The sequence below is a fragment of the Opisthocomus hoazin genome, chromosome 1 (genome assembly GCF_030867145.1).
Source record: "Opisthocomus hoazin isolate bOpiHoa1 chromosome 1, bOpiHoa1.hap1, whole genome shotgun sequence".
Taxonomy (NCBI): Eukaryota; Metazoa; Chordata; class Aves; order Opisthocomiformes; family Opisthocomidae; genus Opisthocomus; species Opisthocomus hoazin.
The window spans coordinates 27,408,340-27,430,698 of record NC_134414.1 but is presented as its reverse complement, the minus strand read 5'-3'; the positions used below and the strand labels follow the sequence as shown (position 1 = coordinate 27,430,698).

The following is a 22,359-nucleotide window of genomic DNA, read 5'->3' as shown; positions in this document are numbered from 1 at the left end:
AGAACATGTACTTAGAGTAGTACTTTTACACCCATTTTCAGGGACAATATGTCTAACTAAAACTATTCAAAATGTGCACAGGTACAGCACAGCTTTGGAAATGGAAATGGAAGGCTTTTTTAGGTTGAGGCTTATGCCTTTGGTCTGTTGTCATGAACTTATCCCTCCAGCTGTTAATCTTGCTGCTTTGCTTATAGGATTTTTTTTTCCCCTTTATGTATTTCTTACTGTTTTTGTCTGCACTGGTTTCTGTACAGGAGAAAAATCATATGACTCTGTGTATGTATGTTTTTGGAGAGACAGAAGGGGGTGGAAGGGGGTCATATAGCGGCCAGCCATCATTAATATTTCTCTTTCGTTTTCTTTTGAATGCTTTGCTATGAAGCAGCAACAGCTCTTTAGGAGAATCTTTATGGCTTCAGCCTGTTGGCACCAGGCAGCAGAAGCAGCAGCCTGGGGAGCTGCAAGTCGAACTTCCAGTTCCCCCCCAAGCGTATGAAATGATCCAGAGGCCTCTCTTGTAACCTTTTCCTATTGAATCAGTGTTAGTTGGACCCTCAGCATCCATTCAGACGACAGCTGAGTTGATTTGGTGGGGAGGGAGTAAGAATCACTATGGTGGTTTGCAGTGTCAGTTCTACTTCCTTCCTTGATGAAACAAACAGGGTAATAACAAGGGAGTATTAATGACCATTGTATTTCCTTTGGAAATTTTGGAAGTCTTTAACTGAGGAGCATCTGTGAATGTAGCTTGTGAAGCAGAGAAGTAGGGTGAAATACCCTTTTGATTTATGTCCCTCTACTCATTTAGCTTACCACAAGTACCGTCCCTCTGTGCAAGTGCTATTACCAAACCACAAAAGAAATAATTAGTAGGCAAGAAACATTTGGGTTTGTGTTGCAATTTGCAGAGTTCTGAAGAAATGTGTTTTCTCTGTGTGTATGTGCATGTGCTCTGCGTTAATGATTATCAGTATTTAAAGAAAGATGAAAGTTATGCTCATTCAAACCTCTGAGTACAGTTGTATTTGACTTCAACTTTATCTATACATGGAAATACCACGTTGTGAATTATATTTACTATTAAACATTAGCTTAGAAAAGAATGTGTTTTGGGTACCTATGAATTGTTACTAGCCCTTAAATTGAAGGAGAAATGTAAAAATCAGGTATGTGCAAGGGTAAAAATACTGTTTTGGCAGTACAAGGACACTTTTACTTTCTTAAATATATTATTTTAAAATAGACCAAACTTTAGTGGGACACATGCTGAATTACTACCTTTTTGAACATGAAAAATATGCTTAATCCTTCATTTGAGGTAAGAAAAAGAATGGGAAGGTGCTGGAGGGGTTGATGTCTATATAAATCGTCTTTGGACAGTGAGGCGGTTGAACTGTAATATTTAAAGAGCGTAGAGGTTGTGTGAGGTAAGTATTCAGTAGAATGTACTGAGTGAGTAGATGTACTGAGTTGTTATAATGAGACAAAAGATGTAATTTAATAAGAATCATTGTGAAAATGATTGTCGTGACTTCTGTCAGAGATGTGTTTTTCAGTAATGTTATTAATTATTATTTCATTATTATTATTTTCAAGAGCCAAAAACAGTCTTTGAAGACAGGAAAATATCCTTCAGTTATGGCACTGTGGAACTGAGACTCCCCACAGAGTTTTTACTCCTTTCTCTGAGAGATCCAGAACAGGATTGTGTCCAAATCCAAATCCAGCTATGTTAGATGCTTGCATTGATCTTTGGTGGTATTTTTATTCCTTTGCTTGAATTACAAGAGACAAGAAAAGTTCTAAACAACTTTTTATCTTCCACTCCACCCAGTTTTATTGTGTTATGACTTCACCTCTATGTTGCAAAATGACAGAGCACTCTTTATATCTATATATATTTACCTTAATTTTAAATTCTGCATCAAAAGTTAGATGTAGGAAGATTGAAGATTTTGGAAACTTCTCATATTTGTGTAGATTTAGTTGGGTTGACTTTGAGATTCTTACACTGTAATGTAATAATTGATTACATAGGGCAGTTTTGCCGTGCATTGAAGTGCACTGTGTGGAGATCCATCTGCAAGTGAGTGTTCTCCATAACCAGTTTTTATACTGAGAAGTAATACCGTAACTCATAATTTTGGGAGTGTTTGCTGGTATATGGACTTTACTCTTTTGTTTATTTAGCAGAGGCTTTATTGGGGAAAGGTGGAGGAGTCATTTGCGAAACGCCAATAATATCTGAGTTGCAAAGGAAGTATCTCAGGAGTTTAAGAGAAGCTTAAGCTTACGAGCTGGCAAGCATTTTAGGACGTAAGATTGAAATACTGTCTCTATTTTCTTTTATCTTTGTGAAAGCGTGAATTATTAATATTGTATGTAGACTCACACTATTCATAAAACTGAATTCTGCAGGTAATATATCTTAATTTTTCATAGAGGTATTGAATGCGAGTTATTTTTCATTACAATGCAACCAGATTGACTCATTATATGTATTCTAGATAATACTTAAAAAGTAGTGTTTTTTAACAGCACTAGTCACTTTTTTGCTACTCAGTCAGTTTTCTTACATGCACTTGTGTTTGAAGTTGCAGATCATTTGCCCTTCTCTTGCACTGATTTTTATAAAATATCTTTATGGAGGCTTATTCTTTTTTTGATATTTAGTGTGTTGAAGATTGTTCTGTTGTTTTAATCTGTTATATATCCCAATATAGTGTATGTAAGTGTTCGTAATACTACATTTCTTAATGTAAAGATTTTATATTATGGATGAAGTTCATTCTCTCCACTTCTAAAGAAAGGAATATGGATTGTGGAGAACAAATGTGTTCTCTGTTCCAGAATTTGGATGGGTGGAAGGCTGAGGTCTATGCTGCTTAGAATATGAGCATACATGCGATCTTTGCTACATTATTTTAAGCAAGTGACACCGAGGCTTTGGAGATTTAACTGTTAGCAGGTAATCACAATAATAGTGTCTTCTTTGGAGAGCAAATAGTACCCTGATGACTTTACTGACGCACTTGGGGAGGAAGGTGAATGTGATCAGCTGGTTCAGTACTTGCATGAAAAACTAATTAAACTTTTTAATCTTGCCTTTGAGGCATGTATTGGAAAGGTCCAAAATACCATGGGTTTTGGAGAGAGAAGTTTTGCTTACTGTCTGTTACAGTTCTCTGTGCTGCAGTCTTTAAAATATGAAATTAGTTTTTGCCAGGATAATCTTTGACATTTGATTAAAAGTTTCAAAACGTTTGACTCGGAGGTGCTTTGGGCAGGCTTGTATTTGTGGCATAGCACATTAGGTATATTTAACTGATATTTCTCTGAAAGATTTGCAGCTTGAGAGGCTCAGACAATTAATACCTTAGTTTTAGTTAATTTTAGCCACTTGGCCATGAATATTTGTGGCCAGTTACTTTTCATGACTTAGAGCCTCACAGGCTTTGTGTAGCTTTACAAAGTTCGTAGCTGACAGCCATCAGTCTCATTCCATGCCACATTCATTCCCATTGTACTTGATTTTCTTCCTTTTGCTGCTGTCCTGTTTCCCTTGATGATGTTATTCCTGTGTTCTTTAAAGTTTGGAACTGGGTTGAGTTGGTTTTTGTTTTATTTTCTTCTGTTGTTGTTTTACTTTGGTTTTTTTTGGTTTGTTTTTATTTGTTTGTTTGGTTGGTTGGTTAGTATTTTTTCCAGGGAGACAGTTTCCAGATTTTACAAGTTTTTGTAGCCTGTCATCTGGTTCCACTTCTGCCAGTGTCCTTTGTCGTTCTTCTCTGGGCTGCCTTGTTTAGTTGCTTTGTAGTGGTTTCAAACCTTTTAATAAAGCCTTCAATTAAAGAAAAATAATAGGTTTTGAGCATCACTTACACTTATTTAGACTAAATCAGAACTGAACTGTCCCAGGTGGTACTCACCTGTCAATTAGCTGACACACTAACAAATGTATTTCCAAGAAGACAAGGTTGGACTTTCCTGTAACATGGTAATGCTTAGATCCTAGACAGCCTCTGGCACAGTGTACATTTACCCAGCTACTCAGATCCTTGATTTGTAGTGTAAACACTACACAGTGTTCATGCAACACTTATTTTGTATAATTTGATAGGCTGTTTATTGTAAGTAAACAGTCTTGCCTGTTGAAGTAATCAATGAAATAGTTACATGCACATGAGAATTCATTATGTTCTTTGAAAACTAATTTCTGAATAGAATGTTAGTATGAAAAGCAGATGATGCCATAGTTGTGTCTGGCACCACTAAGTGACAGTATCACTAGTCGCAGGTTGATGCTGATTGACTCTCAGCTGGATAGTCGCCCAAGCCATGGGTAGCTTAAGACAATAGTTTTCTTGATAGCAGTTTTGTATGACAAATGCACTTTTCTTTCTAAATGCCAGATCCTGCTTTCAGCTTTGTATAATGATTTGTCTCCCTAGCTATTGGGTAGAATGAAATCGTTCTGACTATGTGGACTTTCATTCTCTTCCTATAGGGCAGCTGTATTTTCTATACTGTCTTGTGAGTATATATGCTAAACCGTTTGTAAGAAATAGTTGTATATCTAATTCTACTGTGCTGTAATTGTGACTTAGTAATTAGCTAGAAAATCAGTTGGCTGGTAACTAGAAACTCTGGAATTATATTACTGTTAACATCAGGTTGTATGCACAGTATTGTCATTCGGTTGACACATACATATATACTTCCCCCAAATAGGATTCATACTAATGGACGTTGCGTCTTCTGACAGAAAGCTTGCTAAATTCTATTCTTATATTCTTCTCTCCAAAAGCATAGTTGATTTAGCTTTTATCGTGTCATGACAGCAAACGTGAAGGCATGGCATCTTTCTTACCTGTAAAGAAAAGATGTTTTCTCTTCCTTTTTTTTTTTTTTTTAATAATTGTCTTTGTTAAAGATTGTTCATCATAGCTGAAATGGAAATGTGTCCACAACTCTGAATTGAACATGTTGAGTCGCAATAAGAAAGAAGACCACCTGGCTTGTTTGGTTTTGGGAGAGAGCGTTTACTGCTGCTTGTAACATCAAAGTAATGCTTCATTTGAGATAATTACAAAAGTTTAGTAATTGTCTGGGAAATTATTCTCCATTAACTATAGTTAGCCATAACCAGTAGTACCAGGGAGATTTTTGTCATAACATGGTCAGTCATTGATGTTATCTCTAGGCTGTCACGCCTTTTGCCTTAATGAAAAGAGGGTCTTTAAAACCCGTTATAAGATTTGTGGAACTATTAATAGAACACTCTTAGTTTTGAAACATCTGTTCTGTAAATGAGCTGTAGCCTGGAAGTATTATATATAAAGCAAACCAAGCAGCTATCCTCAAAAGCTAACAATCTGAGTACATGAGAAACAAAAAAGGAGAGAGACAGGTCATCTCCACGTCTTGGAGAACTCGGGTGTGTGAAGGTGGTGAGTAGTATGTGCTAGTTGTATTGACCACATGGGCTAAAAACATGAGGACAAGAAAGTTTAGGATTTGGAATATGACTCAAGTCTGAAATGATTTTATTTTAGCACAAGTCACAGTGTATGAGGAGAAAAGCCTGTTAAATGATTTATTGTCCTGTTGCCTGTGTATATAGATTCAAAGAAATTAGTTCAGGGAAGTAATACTAATTATTTTTTGTTTTAGAGGTAAGAATCATAGATGCTTTGGGGAGCTTACAATAACATACCTCTGTAGTTGTCCATGCATAGTGTTTTGTAAACCATAATTAAAATGCAAGCTAGAACACGTGTTGCCCCAGATTCATAGAAGCCAACCTTACTCTCTACTTTGACACAGAGCAGATGGCTTGTTATAATGTAGTTGTTGATGCAGTAAGAACTGAGAGCCCGGAGTGGTGTTGCTGATAATCGCTACCGATTAGAAGACTGTAATGCCTTCAAGAAGGCATCACTGTTCTCCCCTCCTGCTAAGGGTTTAGTGAGATCCTAGACCGAGATGACATTTATGCTTAGAAGATGCCTGAATATGAATTGGGTCTTAAATTTGTGCTTTCTATATGTGTGTAGATAGATTTTTCTGGAGGGCTGGAATGAAGCATTTTTATGTAGTTTGATGCTTTTTGTGTAGACTCTGGGCATACAAGACAAATGAAGAAAGCAAAAAGATATTAAATGTGCACTCTCTAAAAAGCTTTTCATATTTTTTTTTTCCCTCATCACCAAAATCTAATTTTCTTTGAGGAAAGCTCTTTACGTGGGTGAAAATGGTTAAGGTAGAACGTACCATGACGTCGCAGCACCTTGCCAGGCAGATGCAGTCCGCTTCGGAACTGCTTGAATACTGTGGTGGCAAGTACTTCACAAATCCATGTGGTAGACATACCAGGATACTGCATCAGAAACTAGATCATCCAAGGAAGTTGAACAGTAAGCTAACAATGGTAAATGCTATGTTTCTGACTGTATGGAAGGCTTAACAATACTGAAGGAGGCGGCAGCCCAAAATGAAAGGGCAACTCTTAACTGTTTTAGTCATTGGCAGACAGTCTGGACGCGCTAGTGCTCTTCCTGATGGAAATTGGGTAAGAATTACTATTAGACTGCCAGCTGGTTGGGAGAACACAAGCACTTGACTAGCATGCAGTAACAGAAGAGTGGATAAGCTGTGCTTTTTAGCGTTCAACAATGAATGCAGACCACAATAAATAACTGGATCAGACCTAATTTGTGGTATCACTCCATTAACTTCAGTCATTTGAGTTCAGCAGGCTTAGCTTGGGGATGCATTAGTTTAAACAGAACAAAACCGTGTAAGCTTTCTATAAACATATCTTACATTTTTGTTGAACGTTAAGGATAACTCATTGAAGAAGGAAAAAATGGAAGGTAAAGAGTGTTCATTATTCTGTTCTGAGAAGTACAGGCATAGGTCAAGGTCAAGCTGTTTGCTGTATTCTGAATAAATTGGCATCAGCATCACAATCCTTGATTTCTTATCACATAATTCACTGTTTTCTCTGGGCTATTTTAGGAGGAAAACAATTAGAAAAGATTGTGTTCTCATTCATATCCGAGTTGCTTGCTTTCACTAGAGTAAATGAGATCTATGGTCATTGAAACGTCCGTTTTGATTAAAAACTGAACTATCTTTTGCATCAGAGACAAAAATATATAATGCACGGTCTCTTGCCTTTAATTATCACAGCTTAATGATTTAGATAGTGCTTTGGAATGACAAAACTTCGGCTGATTACCGTGATACACCATATCCAGAGAAGCTAGGAATCAGGAGCTAATAATAAAAGTTTAATGCTATGGTATTTCCACCCAAATGAACTGAAATACATCTCTAAATCAAGGTGTAACTCTCTGTCTCTTTAATGTTTTAAAATATATTTAAGACTTTTTCCCTTTTGTTTTTGACGCTTTCTCTCAAGGCTTGAAAAATTTAGTATTTTAGCGCTGACCAAGATACAGAATCATACAAGGTGAAGGATCTGTCAGCAGAGTTCCAAAATGACTCTAGAGTGAGAAGCTGCAAACTAACCTCCTATTGCTGGCATTTCTGTTGGGATGTAGGTCCTGAAAAAATCTTAGGGAAGTTTTTTTTTATTCATACAGTGGTCTTATTAATAGCTTAGAGCTGGTATGAGGGGACTTTCAGTGGACCATGTCACTCTCTATTTGTCTTTAGGGAGTGACTTTTTTTTTCGTAGAATTTTTCAAGCTGTCTTTCATTTAAATGGCAAATAGTATTTGTATTAGCTGCAATCCTCTACTTAGCTGCAGTGTAATTCTTGTACTGCACAGTAAACTGCATTAAAACCATATAATGCAACAGTTATTGCAAGAGTGAATAGAAGACGAAATTGAATTCAGAAGGTTGTTTCCTTGCTCTTCTGTTTTTTCTTTTCTGCTCCAAATCAGGCTATTTTTGTACTTGATTGTCACTGTCCCTTTTTTGGGACCTGACGAGTTGCACATTTTTCAAATAGGCATTTCATTGGAGATTAACTTGTTTCTGAGGAAAAGTATAATCTCATGAATCTTTATGCTCTCGTAAGGAACTAAGGGGTGGACCTTTCATATCCAAGAAAGTAGGGTGGTTTGAGGTTTTTTCCTTTTTAAACTAATACCTTTTTTTCCTTATTTAAAGATTTTTCCATTTAATTTTCTGAATTGGCTTGTTACTTGTGTATTTTTGGTGAGAACTGGAAAATGAGTATATACACTAACTTTGAAGTGATCCTTAACTGCTGTTCCTGTCTCACATGGTAGAAGGCAGGAGCAGGGGGAAGAGCAGTTGCACTTCTGCCTTGAAGATTAACTCAGGAATGCAGAGCACCCAATACATGTTTATTATGTTTAAACAACTTAAAATGAGAAAACATTTTTTAAAACTCCATTTCAAAAAGAACCAACCCCACTTGTCTCTCCTGAAAATCACAATGTGGAACTAGATGATACCCATGACCGTGTGCTGCTTGCAATTATTGTTTTGACTGCCTCCAGTTAAGAGCAGCTCCCTTGAAATGTCCATTTTTTCCTGTTTTTTTAATGTTTTCTTTGTGTTCACATTTTTTGTCTCCCTGAGCTTCATTTCTGGTCAAATTGAAGCCGATGTTTGTTTTCATCTAGGCTGTAACTGTAAGATTACTTTCAGCTTTGCCTGTGGTCCCACTGACCTGTTCCGGTTATAAAATTGTAATACCTCCCAGTCTAGGTATATTGTACGAATTTTTTTGAAATGTGAATTATGCACCAGAAAACTGAGTTTTCTGCCACTGTTTTGTCATAGTGCACAAACAGACCATTTTAATATACTTTTCCCTACCTGTCAGTATTTTTTCCTTTATTTTTTTGTAACCATGGAACAGGTGCATCTGGAACTTCCAGGAATGTGGGTTAAATCAAATTAAGCCCCACAAAATTGGTTGAAGATAGGAAAAATTAGTTGACTGGGGATTAAGGAGGGGTGGAGGGTGTCTGTCTGCCCCTCGGAATTGGAAAAGTAGTTATGTATAGAACTGGTTCTTTGGAATTGTATTTTCTCCTTTGTTAGCAGCAGCAGTAGTATTCATTTTCAAATCTGAGATTTTAGGCATCTCACAAATTAAGCATTCACAAACTTGAAGTCTTGCATCTTTCTTTTTTAAAGATGACATTGAACTGTCCTAAATATTATTTTAAAAAATTATGTAAATACTCTTTCTCTAGAATGCATTAGAACAAATGTTGAGTTATATTAGAATTAAATCCAAATTTAAGTAAGTGCCTAGCATTATCATTATTCATATTTGCATAATGAACTTCTAAGCTTTAAATACCGACTGATAGGAGAACAAGGTGATGGCCTTATCCAGGGGCAGCTCTTGTGAAGAGATGGCAGGATGGTACCACAGATGGTACGCACTGATTTCACTTTTAAATTCTGGAGTCAAATGTCAGGATGAGTGTCATTAGGAGGTATTTTTAGGGAGATAGAAATTGAAAATATAGAAACAGACACCTTCTTCTCTCTTCTACTCACACTCTTTCCCACTTCAGAATGAAAACCTGGAATGCTCCTCTGCTGTGATTGTATGTGTGTTCTGAAGAAGTCACACAAAAGCCGGTGTTTGTTGCTGCTTCACCACTGACTCCATGTGCTACAGGCCAGGGACCCCAGGATAGGACACTCCAGGATGAGCTGGTTCCAGCTTCACCAGGAGTTGCTCCTGAGAGCAGAAGCTCTAAAACACCAGACTTACCAAACCACCTCCCTGTGATGGTGCTCGCTAGAGTCAACCGGTTCAGTCCGCAAGCACGAGCTTCTTGTGTGTGCAATGTCGTTTGATGCAGTTTATTATTATTTCCACTCTTCTGTTTTGAAATGACTCTTTCAGTGTGGTATACTGATTGCTAAAATGATCTCTGACAAATTTTCATGTTAATTGAAGTATATCAGTTTCTCTGTTTTGTGGTTTAGTCACTTTATTTCAAAGTGAGAATACACTTAACTCCGACACTGGGTTGAAAGGATGAACTTTGAAAATAGCAAGGTTGAATGCCATGTGGTTAACTTTTTGCCATTTTTGCTACCTGTTTGTATGAAAGCTCAATTCTAAAACAGTCTTCTGTGTGTTGTAATTTACACATTACAGTTATGATGTACTTAGACAATTCTGTTGTAATGTAAGAGAAATTTATTTTGCATGTGCAGGGTAAAACTGCTCTGTCTCTGGCTAGTGAGTGATCGCAGTAGGTCCTTCTCTGAATCTTACCAGTCCGAGTGGATTCGCTTGGGGGCCAGCAGGACACAGGTCACTTCTGTACCCTACAATTAAAACATGCACCTGGGATACAGTAGACAAAATACCATTTGAGCCGAGAAGACCAGATACTTGAGTACTTCCACTATTTCAGGTAAAGGAGTGCCTCCTTATCTCCTACTGCTGTGAGAGAAGGTATTCTGGGGTGGTCATTTGTGGCTCTTATGTAATCAAGTGATTGAAAAGTCTTTTACTGATAGAATTAGTGTCCTTCAAGAAAAGGTTAGGCTTTTGTTTTTACTTTCTTACTAAAACTGATTTTCAATCAAAATTCTTAACTAGCTCCAGCTGATGCTTTGGTGTGTTGTGTTCACCTCACCCCCCTGTGGAGAAAAAAAAACAAAAAACAAAAAACAAAAAAAAAACACCAAAAAAAACCAAAAGCAAAACTAGCTTTGTCCCAGGAATGCTAAGTCACAATAGCAAAGGAAACAGTATGTAAACTCCACCGGTTATTTATGATAGTGTCTGTATTAATTTAATTTGAAGAACAACATTTCCTAAACATCTGTACTTAGAAGATAACCTTGGAACTTATAGGAGGATATTGAAGAATATATTGCCATTGTTCCTGTGTTATTTTAGACTGAAGTGAGGGAATAGATGAAGTGTGACCGAGCACTATGATTTTAAGTTCAAGAATGTCCTCGTTTCCATAGAAACAGCTAGATCTAGCATAGCTACTGAGTTAAATGCTTATAGGATTTTGCTTTTTCCTTGTCTGAATAAAATTTTATTATGCTTCATTTTGGTTTTCTCTCTCCCTTCAATTCAAACTTCTCTGAAATTCACTAACTTGGTTTTTATCAGTGCAAAGTTGTCTTAGCCATTCCTTGTTTGAAGAAAGGAGTTGCCTGTAAAAGTGTATTTGTTTCCTCTGGAGTAATCTAAAGATGAGCACGTCGTTGGAATGGCTATGGGGTTCACCTTAATCATGAACAGGGTGACATAGGGTGCTGTCATGCTGTCGTGGTGCCATGCTGGGATCACCCTACTTCCACAAGTGGTCTGGCTTTGAATGAGTGATGCAGGTCTGTCAGCCAGCTGGCAATGAAACTTTAGAGCTTTGTTCAGTCACATTGACAATTTATTTTACTTCTCATGTTCTGTGTCCATTTTTTTTTTCCTGATGTGAAGTAAATTGATTATAGGCACAAGATATTGCAAGGGCAGAGCAAAGCCTCTTTGTGCATCTAAAGCTAAATGGGGGGGTTCTAGGTGTTGCCAAATGTGAATTTTAGGTGTTCACCTGAGGAAGTGCAGTTAAGTTATCTGTATTCCCTACAAAGTATCTGGTGAAAATAGGTTTCTAGAAGTGTGATTCATAAGAACTATAGTTTTATTTATTTTACAAAATGACTGTTGAACAGAGTCCAGAATCAAGGATCTCTCTTCTCTCATGAGAACGCTTGCATCATTGAGCTACATATCCATAGTTCTTACTCACTTACTTTCTTACCTTATGGACCTGTATCTGAGTCCCTCTACCAGCTAGCTTCTTGGCCAAAGAGAAAGTAATATTATCATTCTAGATTTGTCTCTGTTAAATTCCCAGAAAGCTCTGGAAATCTTCGGAAGGCTACCTGGGAAAATACATGACCATGAGCTGATACAATTAAGATCAAATGGAAGAATAAACAAAATAACAGTGTACATAAAGGCTTTGGATTTCGAGGGGGCAGATACTGATTAAACTGAGTGTACTGGGTTAGTGTAAGGAGCATATCTAAAGAATTTGCATGCTTGGTGTTTATTCAGGTCGAAAACTTTAAAGGTATAAAATACCTGCATGCTAAGTGAATGAAAGGATGTAGAGAGAGACTCTGAGTTTGACGGATGAGTAACTACCTCAAGAAGGATATTGCGAAAGAGAAGAAATAATGGAATAAAATTCACAATATATATTTACACAATTTAGATTACAACCGATTCGTTAGCCAATTTTCTTTGGAAGGAGAGTGTTTTATCAGAAGAGGGCAATGCAGAAGAGGCACAGTCTCTTTGGACTTCAGTGAGTCGTTGAGACTGAGTAGGAAAGGATTGGCTTGGGAAGGCAGGGTTTGTTGGAGTGTGTGACTCGGATGGAGAAGATGGTAAGAGGTAGTGTTGAATATGGAAGTGTCAGGCTGGCAGTAGTGTTCAGTGGAATTCTTTAAAGATTAATTTTGGACCAGCTGATTTTCTGATGTTTTCGTTTATGCCACTGACACAAGTAACATTAGTATGCTGATGATATTTGTTGATGATGAAAAGCTTGGAAGCACCAATAGTGCAGCAGATGATCATGGTGTTGTATGGAAAAGATCGGATTATCTCAAAGAATAAATTAATAGGAGCAAAATTAATTGCATTAGTATAAAAATTTCCTGTACGTTATGGGTGGTTAAAAGCAATATCTGTAATGCAAGTTTGAAGACTTATGTCATGGAAATGACTGGACTAGAGAAGAGCATTGCAAGTTTACTGCACTGCAAATGAGAGACAGTTGTGATATTCATATGAGAAGTGGAGAGGCATTGCAGTTGATTTAGTGAGGTTCTAGCATAATTTTATAAATTCCTGAAATACTATGTACAATTCTAATTGTGCATATTTAAGAAAGAGGAATCAAAACTAAACCAGATGCAGTTTGAAGTGAATTGTAGAATCGTTCACTTTGGAAAGGACCTTGAAAGTCTCCAGCCCAGCCTCCTGCTGGAAGCAGGGTCACCACTGAATTCGGACCAGGTTGCTTGAGGCTTTGTTGGTTGGGTCTTGAAAACCACCAAGGACAGAGCTTCCAGAGCGTTTCTGTGTGACCTCTTCCACTGCTTTGATGTCCTCAGTGTGAAATTTCTTTTTGCTTATCACAGTTCAGAGCCTCTTGCTTCCATTTATGACCATTGTCTCTTGTTCTTCTGTCTTGTACCTAAGAGGTTGTCTTGGTGATTTCGCCATAGGTGTAGCAAGGCTGCAAATAGGCGCCCACCAAGCCTCCAGGCTAACCAAGCCGAGTTTCCTTAACCTCTGTTGATGTGCCTCAGAGCTTGAAGACAGTGATCAACCAAGGGCCAGCCCGTTAATGAGAAAAACCTTTGCTTGTTTGTTTTAGCAAAGTATGTCCTTGTCTGCAGATGTAGAAGAAAGCCATCAAAACCACAAGGAGGGAAAAAGCCTGTTATGATGAAAGCACAAAGTAGGTCTGGCATCAGTGGGTGTAACCTGTCCAAGAACAAACTTATGCTGGAAATTAGAAGAAAGCCCCACTCAGTGGGACAGTCAAGTTCTGGAGTGGCCTTCCTGGGAGTGTAAAAACTGAAGTTCTTTGTTAAATTCAGGTGGATACATTTCCAGAAGGGATTACATGAGGTGATGTCTACCTTAGGAGTAACTGGAGTCTGGAACATGCAGGTCCCAGCTGACTTGGTTTGTGTAATGCTGCTGTTTGACTTAGACTGTTATTCAGGCTTGGTTCAACCTCTGACATGAATCTGGTGGATTTCAGTCAGTGAAGTGTACTGTGTGGTGCTGTGAGGTTTCTCTTTGGCCTTGAGTCATTAAGAAACTTTTGATCCATCGTTGGAACTTCTTTCTTAAAATTATGAACTTGAACTAGGAAGTAAATGTATTGGATTTTGAAAAACAAAACTTCAGTCTATATTTCTAAATACTCTTATCTCATCTTTTTCCCTTCTGGTCCATTGTCAGTTTTTAAATCACTTTCACCTGTATTAAAAAAAGGAAAAAAAAAATAGCCTTGTTTTAAGATTAAAACAGCTGAAGAAAAGCAATTAGTTTAAACTTGGGGTTCTACAGCGTGTGGCGATATGACACTTCTCCTCCTCTGCATTGTCATTGTAAGATGGGAGGAATCTTAAGCTGCTACTGGAGCATAAAATTGATAACAAAATAACTTGTTTAACTGAATAGATGGGAAGTCACTTAAACATCAAGAAACATCGTGTAGGTTGTAAATCTCTTATTTCTTGATGTTTAGTGACTTCTGTTTATTTAACTTCAGCTGTGAAATTAGGAGCACTGCAGCACTGATACGTTTTGTAGCTGCGCCTTAAAGAATTAAAACATTCTACATCTGCATATACATGACCCAAATTTCTGTTCCAAAAGTTGTGGCCACAGTTGTTACTACAATGTTTGCATGTTATTTTTTTTTTTATTTGAGTGGGTTTTTTTGCTTTACAGTATAGACTCTCATTGAAATTCTTTATTGTGCATGCGATGCAACTGGTGGGGTAGTTACTGGAGCTGTAATTATGAGATTGGTGTTGGCTGTTTTATGGGGGGTGAGAGGGCGAGGTTTGCACGCTTGAGATCCCAAACAGAATGCACTATTACATAACCCTGCAGAGGGGATGTAGTCCACAAATTGTATTTAATCCCATTTCTGATACTGTGGCTGCTCTTAACTGCTTTCATCAGTAATGTTGCAGTTGGTGCTACAATGCAGAAGTGTGAGGATATGATCCTTATCGGTTGCTGTGGCAAAAGGCTGGCATTCGCTTTGGTAGCCTGGGGGGGCGGGGGGGGATCAGAACAGTTGTTACGTCCCCTGTGGAAGAGCAAAGTTGTCCGGGCCACAAGAATGGCAAAACGTGTCTCAGGACCACAACTCTCCTTGCTAGCTTTCAGAGTAGGAAATAGGATGCAGTGTAACTAAGACCACTAAGAAGCCTTTTGTTACTTGAAAATATAAGATTTACTGCTTTTGTGTCAAGGCTTCTCTACCTAACCAAGATTATTTTTTCTACGCTTTTCCTTTGAGTAAAAGTGTATACACATGTTGTTTTGATTTGTTTTGTTTCTTTTAGATATGGATTTTCATCACTGGCATTTTGCCAGAAAGGTTTGTTTCAGATCCCCTGTAGTTTGTTTGAAGTGGCGTTCTCGGGCTTGCAGAGTAAGTAGTACAGCAGTTGCAAGCCATTAAATTTTCCAGCGCTCTTGAGGGGAATGAGATTAGACTCTAAATTTAAAGGCAAGTTTTGGGATTCTTTGCTTGAAGCCCTTTGAGGTAGCGTGATGTGCAACCCAAGGCTAAGATTCCTTCAAGCCAAGATTACGAAATATAAGCACAAAGATATATATATCTTTTATATATCTGCACACATACATATACACGAACATGCAAACTAAATGTGTCAGTGGCGTGCTGTACTATAAATAAGAAAATACTTTTAACCTTTCATTAGAGCAGCTGTTTCCTTGCACTTGTTGCAACATCTGCTTGACTGATTTAAGGATTTATTTTGGGCTTCTGGTGGTATTTGGTGATAGTATTTTTTTTTAAATGAAAATATTCCTTCGCATTTTACACATACTTTGTAGTGTCTCCTGTAAAATTATTAGCTTATCACAGAATCACAGAACGGTAGGGGTTGGAAGGGACCTCTGTGGGTCATCTAGTCCAACCCTCCTGCCGAAGCAGAGTCACCTACAGCAAGCTGCACAGGACCTTGTCCAGGCGGGTCTTGAATATCTCCAGAGAAGGAGACTCCACAACCTCCCTGGGCAGCCTGTTCCAGTGCTCCGTCACCCTCAGAGGGAAGACGTTCTTCCTCATGTTCAGACGGAACTTCCTGTGCCTCAGTTTGTGCCCATTGCCCCTTGTCCTGTCACTGGGCACCACTGAAAAGAGCTTGGCCCCATCCTCCTGACACCCACCCTTCAGATATTTGTAAGCATTTATAAGGTCCCCTCGCAGCCTTCTCTTCTTCAGGCTGAACAAGCCCAGCTCCCTCAGCCTCTCCTCGTAGGGGAGATGTTCCAGTCCCCTCATCATCCTCGTAGCCCTCCGCTGCACTTTCTCCAGTAGCTCTTCATCTTTCTTGAACTGGGGAGCCCAGAACTGGACACAGTACTCTAGATGAGGCCTCACTAGGGCAGTGTAGAGGGGAAGGAGAACCTCCCTCGTCCTGCTGGCCACACTATTCTTGATGCACCCCAGGATCCCATTGGCTTTCTTGGCAGCCAGGGCACACTGCTGGCTCATGGTTAACCTGTCGTCCACCAGGACACCCAGGTCCCTCTCTGCAGAGCTGCTCTCCAGCAGGTCCACCCCAAGCCTATACTGATGCATGGGGTTGTTCCTCCCCAGGTGCAGGACCCTGCATTTGCCTTTGTTGAACCTCATCAGGTTCCTCTCTGCCCAGCTTTCCAGCCTATCCAGGTCATGCTGAATGGCAGCACAGTCTTCTGGTGTATCTACCACACCTCCCAGTTTGGTGTCATCAGCAAACTTGCTGAGGGTACATTCTAACTCTTCATCCAGGTCGTTGATGAAGAAGTTGAACAAGGCTGGGCCCAGTACTGACCCCTTGGGGACACCACTTGTTACCAGCCTCCAACTAGACTCAGCGCCGCTGATGACAACCCTCTGAGTTCTGCCATTCAGCCAGTTCTCTATCCACTTCACCGACCACTCATCCAGCCCACACTTCCTGAGCTTCCCTAGGAGGATATCATGGGAGACTGTGTCGAAAGCCTTGCTGAAGTCCAGGTAGACAACATCCACGGCTCTCCCTTCGTCTACCCAGCCAGTCATGTCATCATAGAAAGCTCTTAGATTGGTCAGGCATGATTTCCCCTTGGTGAATCCATGCTGACTACTCCTGATAACCTTCTTTTCCTCCACTTGCTTGATGATGGCCTCCAGGATAAGCTGCTCCATCACCTTTCCCGGGATGGAGGTGAGGCTGACCGGCCTGTAGTTCCCTGGGTCCTCCTTCTTGCCCTTTTTGAAGATTGGAGTGACATTGGCCTTTCTCCAGTCCTCGGGCACCTCTCCTGTCCTCCAGGACCTCTCAAAGATGATGGAGAGTGGCTCAGCAATGACATCCGCCAGCTCCCTCAGCACTCGTGGGTGCATTCCATCGGGGCCCATGGATTTGTGGACATCCAGATCACTTAAGCGATCCCTCACACAGTCCTCCTCCACCAAGGGAAAGTCGTCCTCTCTATAGGCTTCTTCTCTTACCTCTGGGGCCTGAGATTCCTGAGGGCCAGTCTTAGCACTGAAGACTTGATGTGACTTTTATATTTCATAGTAAGACTGGAAGAAATGCTCTTCAGCATCAAAGAACATCAGCACTGTTGAGTTACCTGTCTTGGGGAGGTGGGGTAGAAAGAAGGAACTAACATTGTTCACTCCCCCACCTCCCCCTCCCATTGATTTTGCATTGTATATTTGGTTTTGGTTATTTGTGATATTATTCTCCTTTCCTTTCTGTATTCTCTTTAATGTGCCTGGTAATCTCAAAATTCAGTAGTGAGAATAAAAAGAAATGTGTCTCCTTAATGTTATGCTAGCTGAAGAGTAACTTCAGTTCTATATTAATACTGTGTCCTAATCATATTTTATGTGCTGAGCAGGACTAATCTTCTGGGTTTTTTAAATCATCTCCTTGTGGGATCCAAATCAGACAGTTCTAGCGAGTGCTGATGGTTTGGTGTTAGCTTTACTGCCTAGGAAACTGTTATGATCTTCAAAACCGGTAATCCCAACCACAGATAAACTACACACAGGCGGAGGAGAAGAAATCCTTAGATAACCTGCATGAAATCAGAGTTGGGGGACTGCTTGGCCTGAGGGAGCAAGCTAAGGCGGGGGGGGTTGTCTCAGGAGCTGATTAGAGTAGAAGAAATGGATGAGGGGAGATTCGAGTGAGAGGCAGGAGGGCTGCTGGTGAGGAAGGCTCCTCACCACTACAGCAGGCAGCTACGGCCGAATATGTGGGTTGGGTTGGTTGGTTTGGTTTTTTTAAACAGATGGCCCATTCCCAAGTACAGTAATATTTTGTGACGCAGTCTAAACCTCCTAAATTTTTGGCAGTATGTTGGTGTTGTAATGAGATGCATTAACGCTTAATTAAAGATAATGAGGTATAGAGACAGTGGAATGGAGCGCAGTACACCACGCTTCTGAAAGCCAGAGTGTGGCAAGCTGACTTTTGATGAAAAGAACTTCTTTTCCACATAGACTTTTTTATAGTTTCATCTGAATATGTGTATAGTAACTGATATGGTGCCATATTGCAAACTGTTGCTTAGATAGGAGAAAATAAGATTTAACAGAGAAATTGTGAATGTTTGTAAGGGCCTAACATAAATGACCTAGCTGAGACGGGGGGAAACCAGCTCAGAGAGAGCTCGTTATTAGAATCATTATGGATCAATTGTCAGATCAGTCTTATGTTTCCTGATTCGTTTAATGACAAAGGTACACATAAAGGGTTCTTGGTGCTAGAATTTGTTGATGACATGGTTTGAAAAATGCTCTTAACGTAGAGAGAAAGAAATATTACACAGGGGGGGTTTTATTGGCCATGGGGGACATCTGAAACATCTTTGTGGTGCAAAATACTTCTTTCCACCTAGCCGCCTTTTCACTGGGAGGGATGGACTAATAGGAGTGGGATGACATTTGGAGCCTTGGGCGTTATGGCATTACAGCCAAACTGTCAGTTAGAGGCTTGGAGGCTGAATAATTGAAAGGATGAAAGTAGAGGAGAGTGTGAAGTAACTGAGCAAACAACGTGGTGCAGTTATGAAGAAAGTGTATGTGCTCTTGGGACACAATCACTGAAGATGTTTCCAGTAGACAGAGGAAATTACTGGTGGTGTTATACAAGCATCTGGTGAGGCATCATTTAGTACACTTCAGAAATAGTCATCTGTTCTAAGGAGAAAAGGAAAGAAGTTGAAATGTGCAGAGGCAGGCTCCTAGGATGAATGGGGAAACGGGTATCTTGCCAGAGAAAGCCTGAATAACTGGTCTTGGGTAGTCCAACTAAAGAAACTGTGTATGTAAGTGTTGTCTATACATACACAGGTGGAGACAGCCAAGGGGGGAGAAACTATTTAAACTGAAAGACTATATAAGCAAAACAACACATGGACATAGTCTGGCCACTGCTAAATTTAAACGTAACATTTTGAAGTTGCAATTCATTAGAGAAGCGAGGTTTTGGGAGTAAACAGGAACACTAGAACTTGGTCTGCCTTTTCTGCTAGATCTTGGTGAGATTTGAAAATAATTCCTTAATAGTTCTGGAAATATAAAAAAATCCAGTACTTTAATGTTTATAGCCAGATGTGTTATGAATTTTCTGAATAATTGCCTTTGACTAAATAGCATTCCTGCAGCTTCTCGCTTTTTAAGATTTTTTTTTTTTGTGATTTCCAGGTATGCAGTGATACTGTTACAGTGGCTGTGGTGCTTTCTCAGAGACAGCTACTACTTGGGTTCTCTCCTGGGCTAATAGCAGAACTCTTTTTTTGTGAAGGGTGTTAGCAGCAGGGGGACAGGGAGGGCAACCTAGCATTTTATGCTAACTCTTTTTATCCTCGCTACACTTTGAAATAGAGACTGAATTGCTTTTTGGAGCAGTTATTTTCTTCATTGGCCTTGAACTGTGCAGGATGATACATCTGTAATTTGGCCATGTCCATTATGTGCTTAAAGATAGGTGGGATGAAAGCTAAAGCATTCAAAAGAAAGTAGACAATCTGTCTGGAGAACTTCTGAAAGAAGTAAGGAGTAGGTGACTGAGGCAGGGCTGTCATGTTCAGTGGATATGATGTGCTGAGATTTTGGACCCTGAAGAAGTCTTGAAAACTTGGGCATCTCTGTAAATTTTTCCTTTTGTATTTGGTCAAGGAAACTGTTTTCTGAACTCCAAGAAGGAAAGCTTTGTTGCAACTTAACTTGAGAGCCACAGTTTGAGGGTGTGATTTGGAAAAAAGTATCCAAGCAGTTGCTATGCTAAAGGATTGCTGAAAGTTGGTGCAATTTAGGCTTGTAGACCAAAACACAAAAGCAGTTAGACTCCTGCTTGCCATGGGCATTGGTAAGTGCTGGCTACCAAAATGCATTTAGTGACCTTGCTAGCAGTTGCTTGAGGATACAAAATTTCATCTCTTTTGCATTGCAAGTAATGTCGTAGTGAGCTCTTTATACAGGTTATTTTAATGCTATATGGGAAAGGAATTCCATTCAGTAACTTGTAGATAGAAGAGAGGAAAATTACAGCTGAAGATGCTGGTGGTTAGATAAAGGAAATGGCTGATAGAAAAACTATGATGCAGTGTTATTACTGTATTGTGTGTGGATCTCGACCACTTTGCTTGCAGTAAAAGACAGTGGTGGAACAAAGTTTTGGGTTCAGAAGACTGGCAGAGGGACTCAAGTTCTGTGGCAGCTGGCACTGAGGAAGGATGCTGTCTGACTCCCTGGTGTTTTGGGGGAGATGCAGTGGGTGAGATCAGGGCTGACAAATATCTTACTGGAGGGAGTGTGCTAGGGCTTTTACTGAGGCTCACAGGCTGTTCAGGTGCGGATTTTGGTATTTTTACTGCTCTCTGTTCAGGTTAATTTTTCAGATTTAGATTTTTCTCTTCATTCAAGAAGATATGTTGCCAGTGTGTCTCAGCTGGAATTTTTTTATACCATGCTGAAAGCTTTTTTTAGTGACACAGTTGATTCGATCACTATCTATCAGAATCTTCTGGTGTTTATCATCAGAAATGCCAGCTGTTAAAATTTAGTCTTCCTAGATTATGTGTAAACAAAATTTGATTGACCTCTTTGACCCTATTTTTAATACCATCTTAAACTGTCTTCACAAATCACTTTGGATCAATCTTCTTCTAAAACCAATGTCAATATATTAGTAACTTTAAAAAAAAAAATCTGTCTTCTCTGGATACTTTCCCAATACTGCTTTTTTTTTTTTTTTTTTTTTTACAGATAAATTTGCGCCTCATCTTGGTAAGCGGGAAAACGAAAGAGTTCCTATTTTCACCAAATGACTCCGCTGCAGATATCGCAAAACACGTGTATGACAACTGGCCGATGGGTGAGTAGCTGTGTGGCTTTGGCTTTTTAACTGGCGAGCTAGAAGCTTCCCGGTATTTTCAGACTGAAATGTCAATAAACCAATCTCTGTTGTCAGTGTTCAAATTAAGTATGTTTATTGTGTATCTGGGCATAGATCTATATAGAAATACAGTTGTCTTGCCTTTTTTTCCCCCTCTTTCTTTGGTTGGGCCAATTTTTAGATGTCTGGATTATTTTACACTTTATTTCTAAAATTTGCCCCAAACCAAAATACTTCTTTCTCCCTGTCTTTAGACACTTTTCTTGATCAGTCTGTTTGAGGATCTAGTAAATATGAGGAGATGTTGGAGATATAAAACCTCTTACGTGAGGTCAGCTAATGTAAAACATGGCACATCACAGGATTGCATTACTGAAATTGAGTCTGAAGAACTTCTTCCTTACTGCCTTATCTTGGAAAGGATCTGTAATAATGGTATTTTTCCAGGAAAAAATAAAATATAGAAAGAACATTTTAAGAGACATTACAAGACCGAGAGAAACTTAAGTTGTTTGTGTGAATATATTTGGAGGAATATGCAGGAATACTAGCTTGAGAAAACAGAACTGAAAATTTGATGTGTATTCACATATGTGAATAGTTCCACAGAAACAAAGTGCTTCTGTTCTCTCTGACTATGATTTCATGGGAAAAAAAGCCAAAACACAGACATAGCATTACATATGATGAAAGAAAATGCTTCTTTTGGTACAGGACTTTATTTGGGTTAGTGTTTTGATGGTAAAAAAAGACTACTATTTACACAAACTCAAACATTGCAATATCAGTTTCTTTGGTGCCTTTGTCAAAGAGGTATGACACATGATAATTCCTCCCAAAAAGTTAGTGTTGATAATGCATGTTTTAGGCCTTGGACTGGTCTTTGAGGACAGGAAGAACAGGGTTTCAGGGGGCTTGTTTGCCTTTTGTTTAGCTGGGGTGCAGCATTATGTATTTGGTAAAACATGTAATGAAGGAGGAGGTTTTTAATCCTCTGAAGTATTAGATACAGATGTAAAACACTTTTACGCTAAGAAATCTGGTTGATGTGGCATCTGTGTAGCTACTGTACATATTTCAGTGTGTGCCAACAACATAGTTGTCATGATCAAATATTCTTTGTGTACTTTTATCTGAATTAATAAAGGCAGAACTGTTTTCTTCCTGAACATGTGGTCTCAT

General features: G+C 39.2%; 1 protein-coding gene across 1 annotated transcript in view; it reads left to right on the top strand.

The window, feature by feature from the left end:
• The window catches only part of UBL3 (ubiquitin like 3), a 60,188-nt gene that overhangs the window by 28,629 nt on the left and 9,200 nt on the right, over positions 1-22,359 (top strand). Inside the window, exon 2 of the mRNA XM_075420047.1 lies at positions 21,048-21,156. Within this exon, the coding sequence (XP_075276162.1) occupies positions 21,048-21,156 (109 nt within the window). The remainder of the gene's footprint in view (positions 1-21,047; positions 21,157-22,359) is intronic.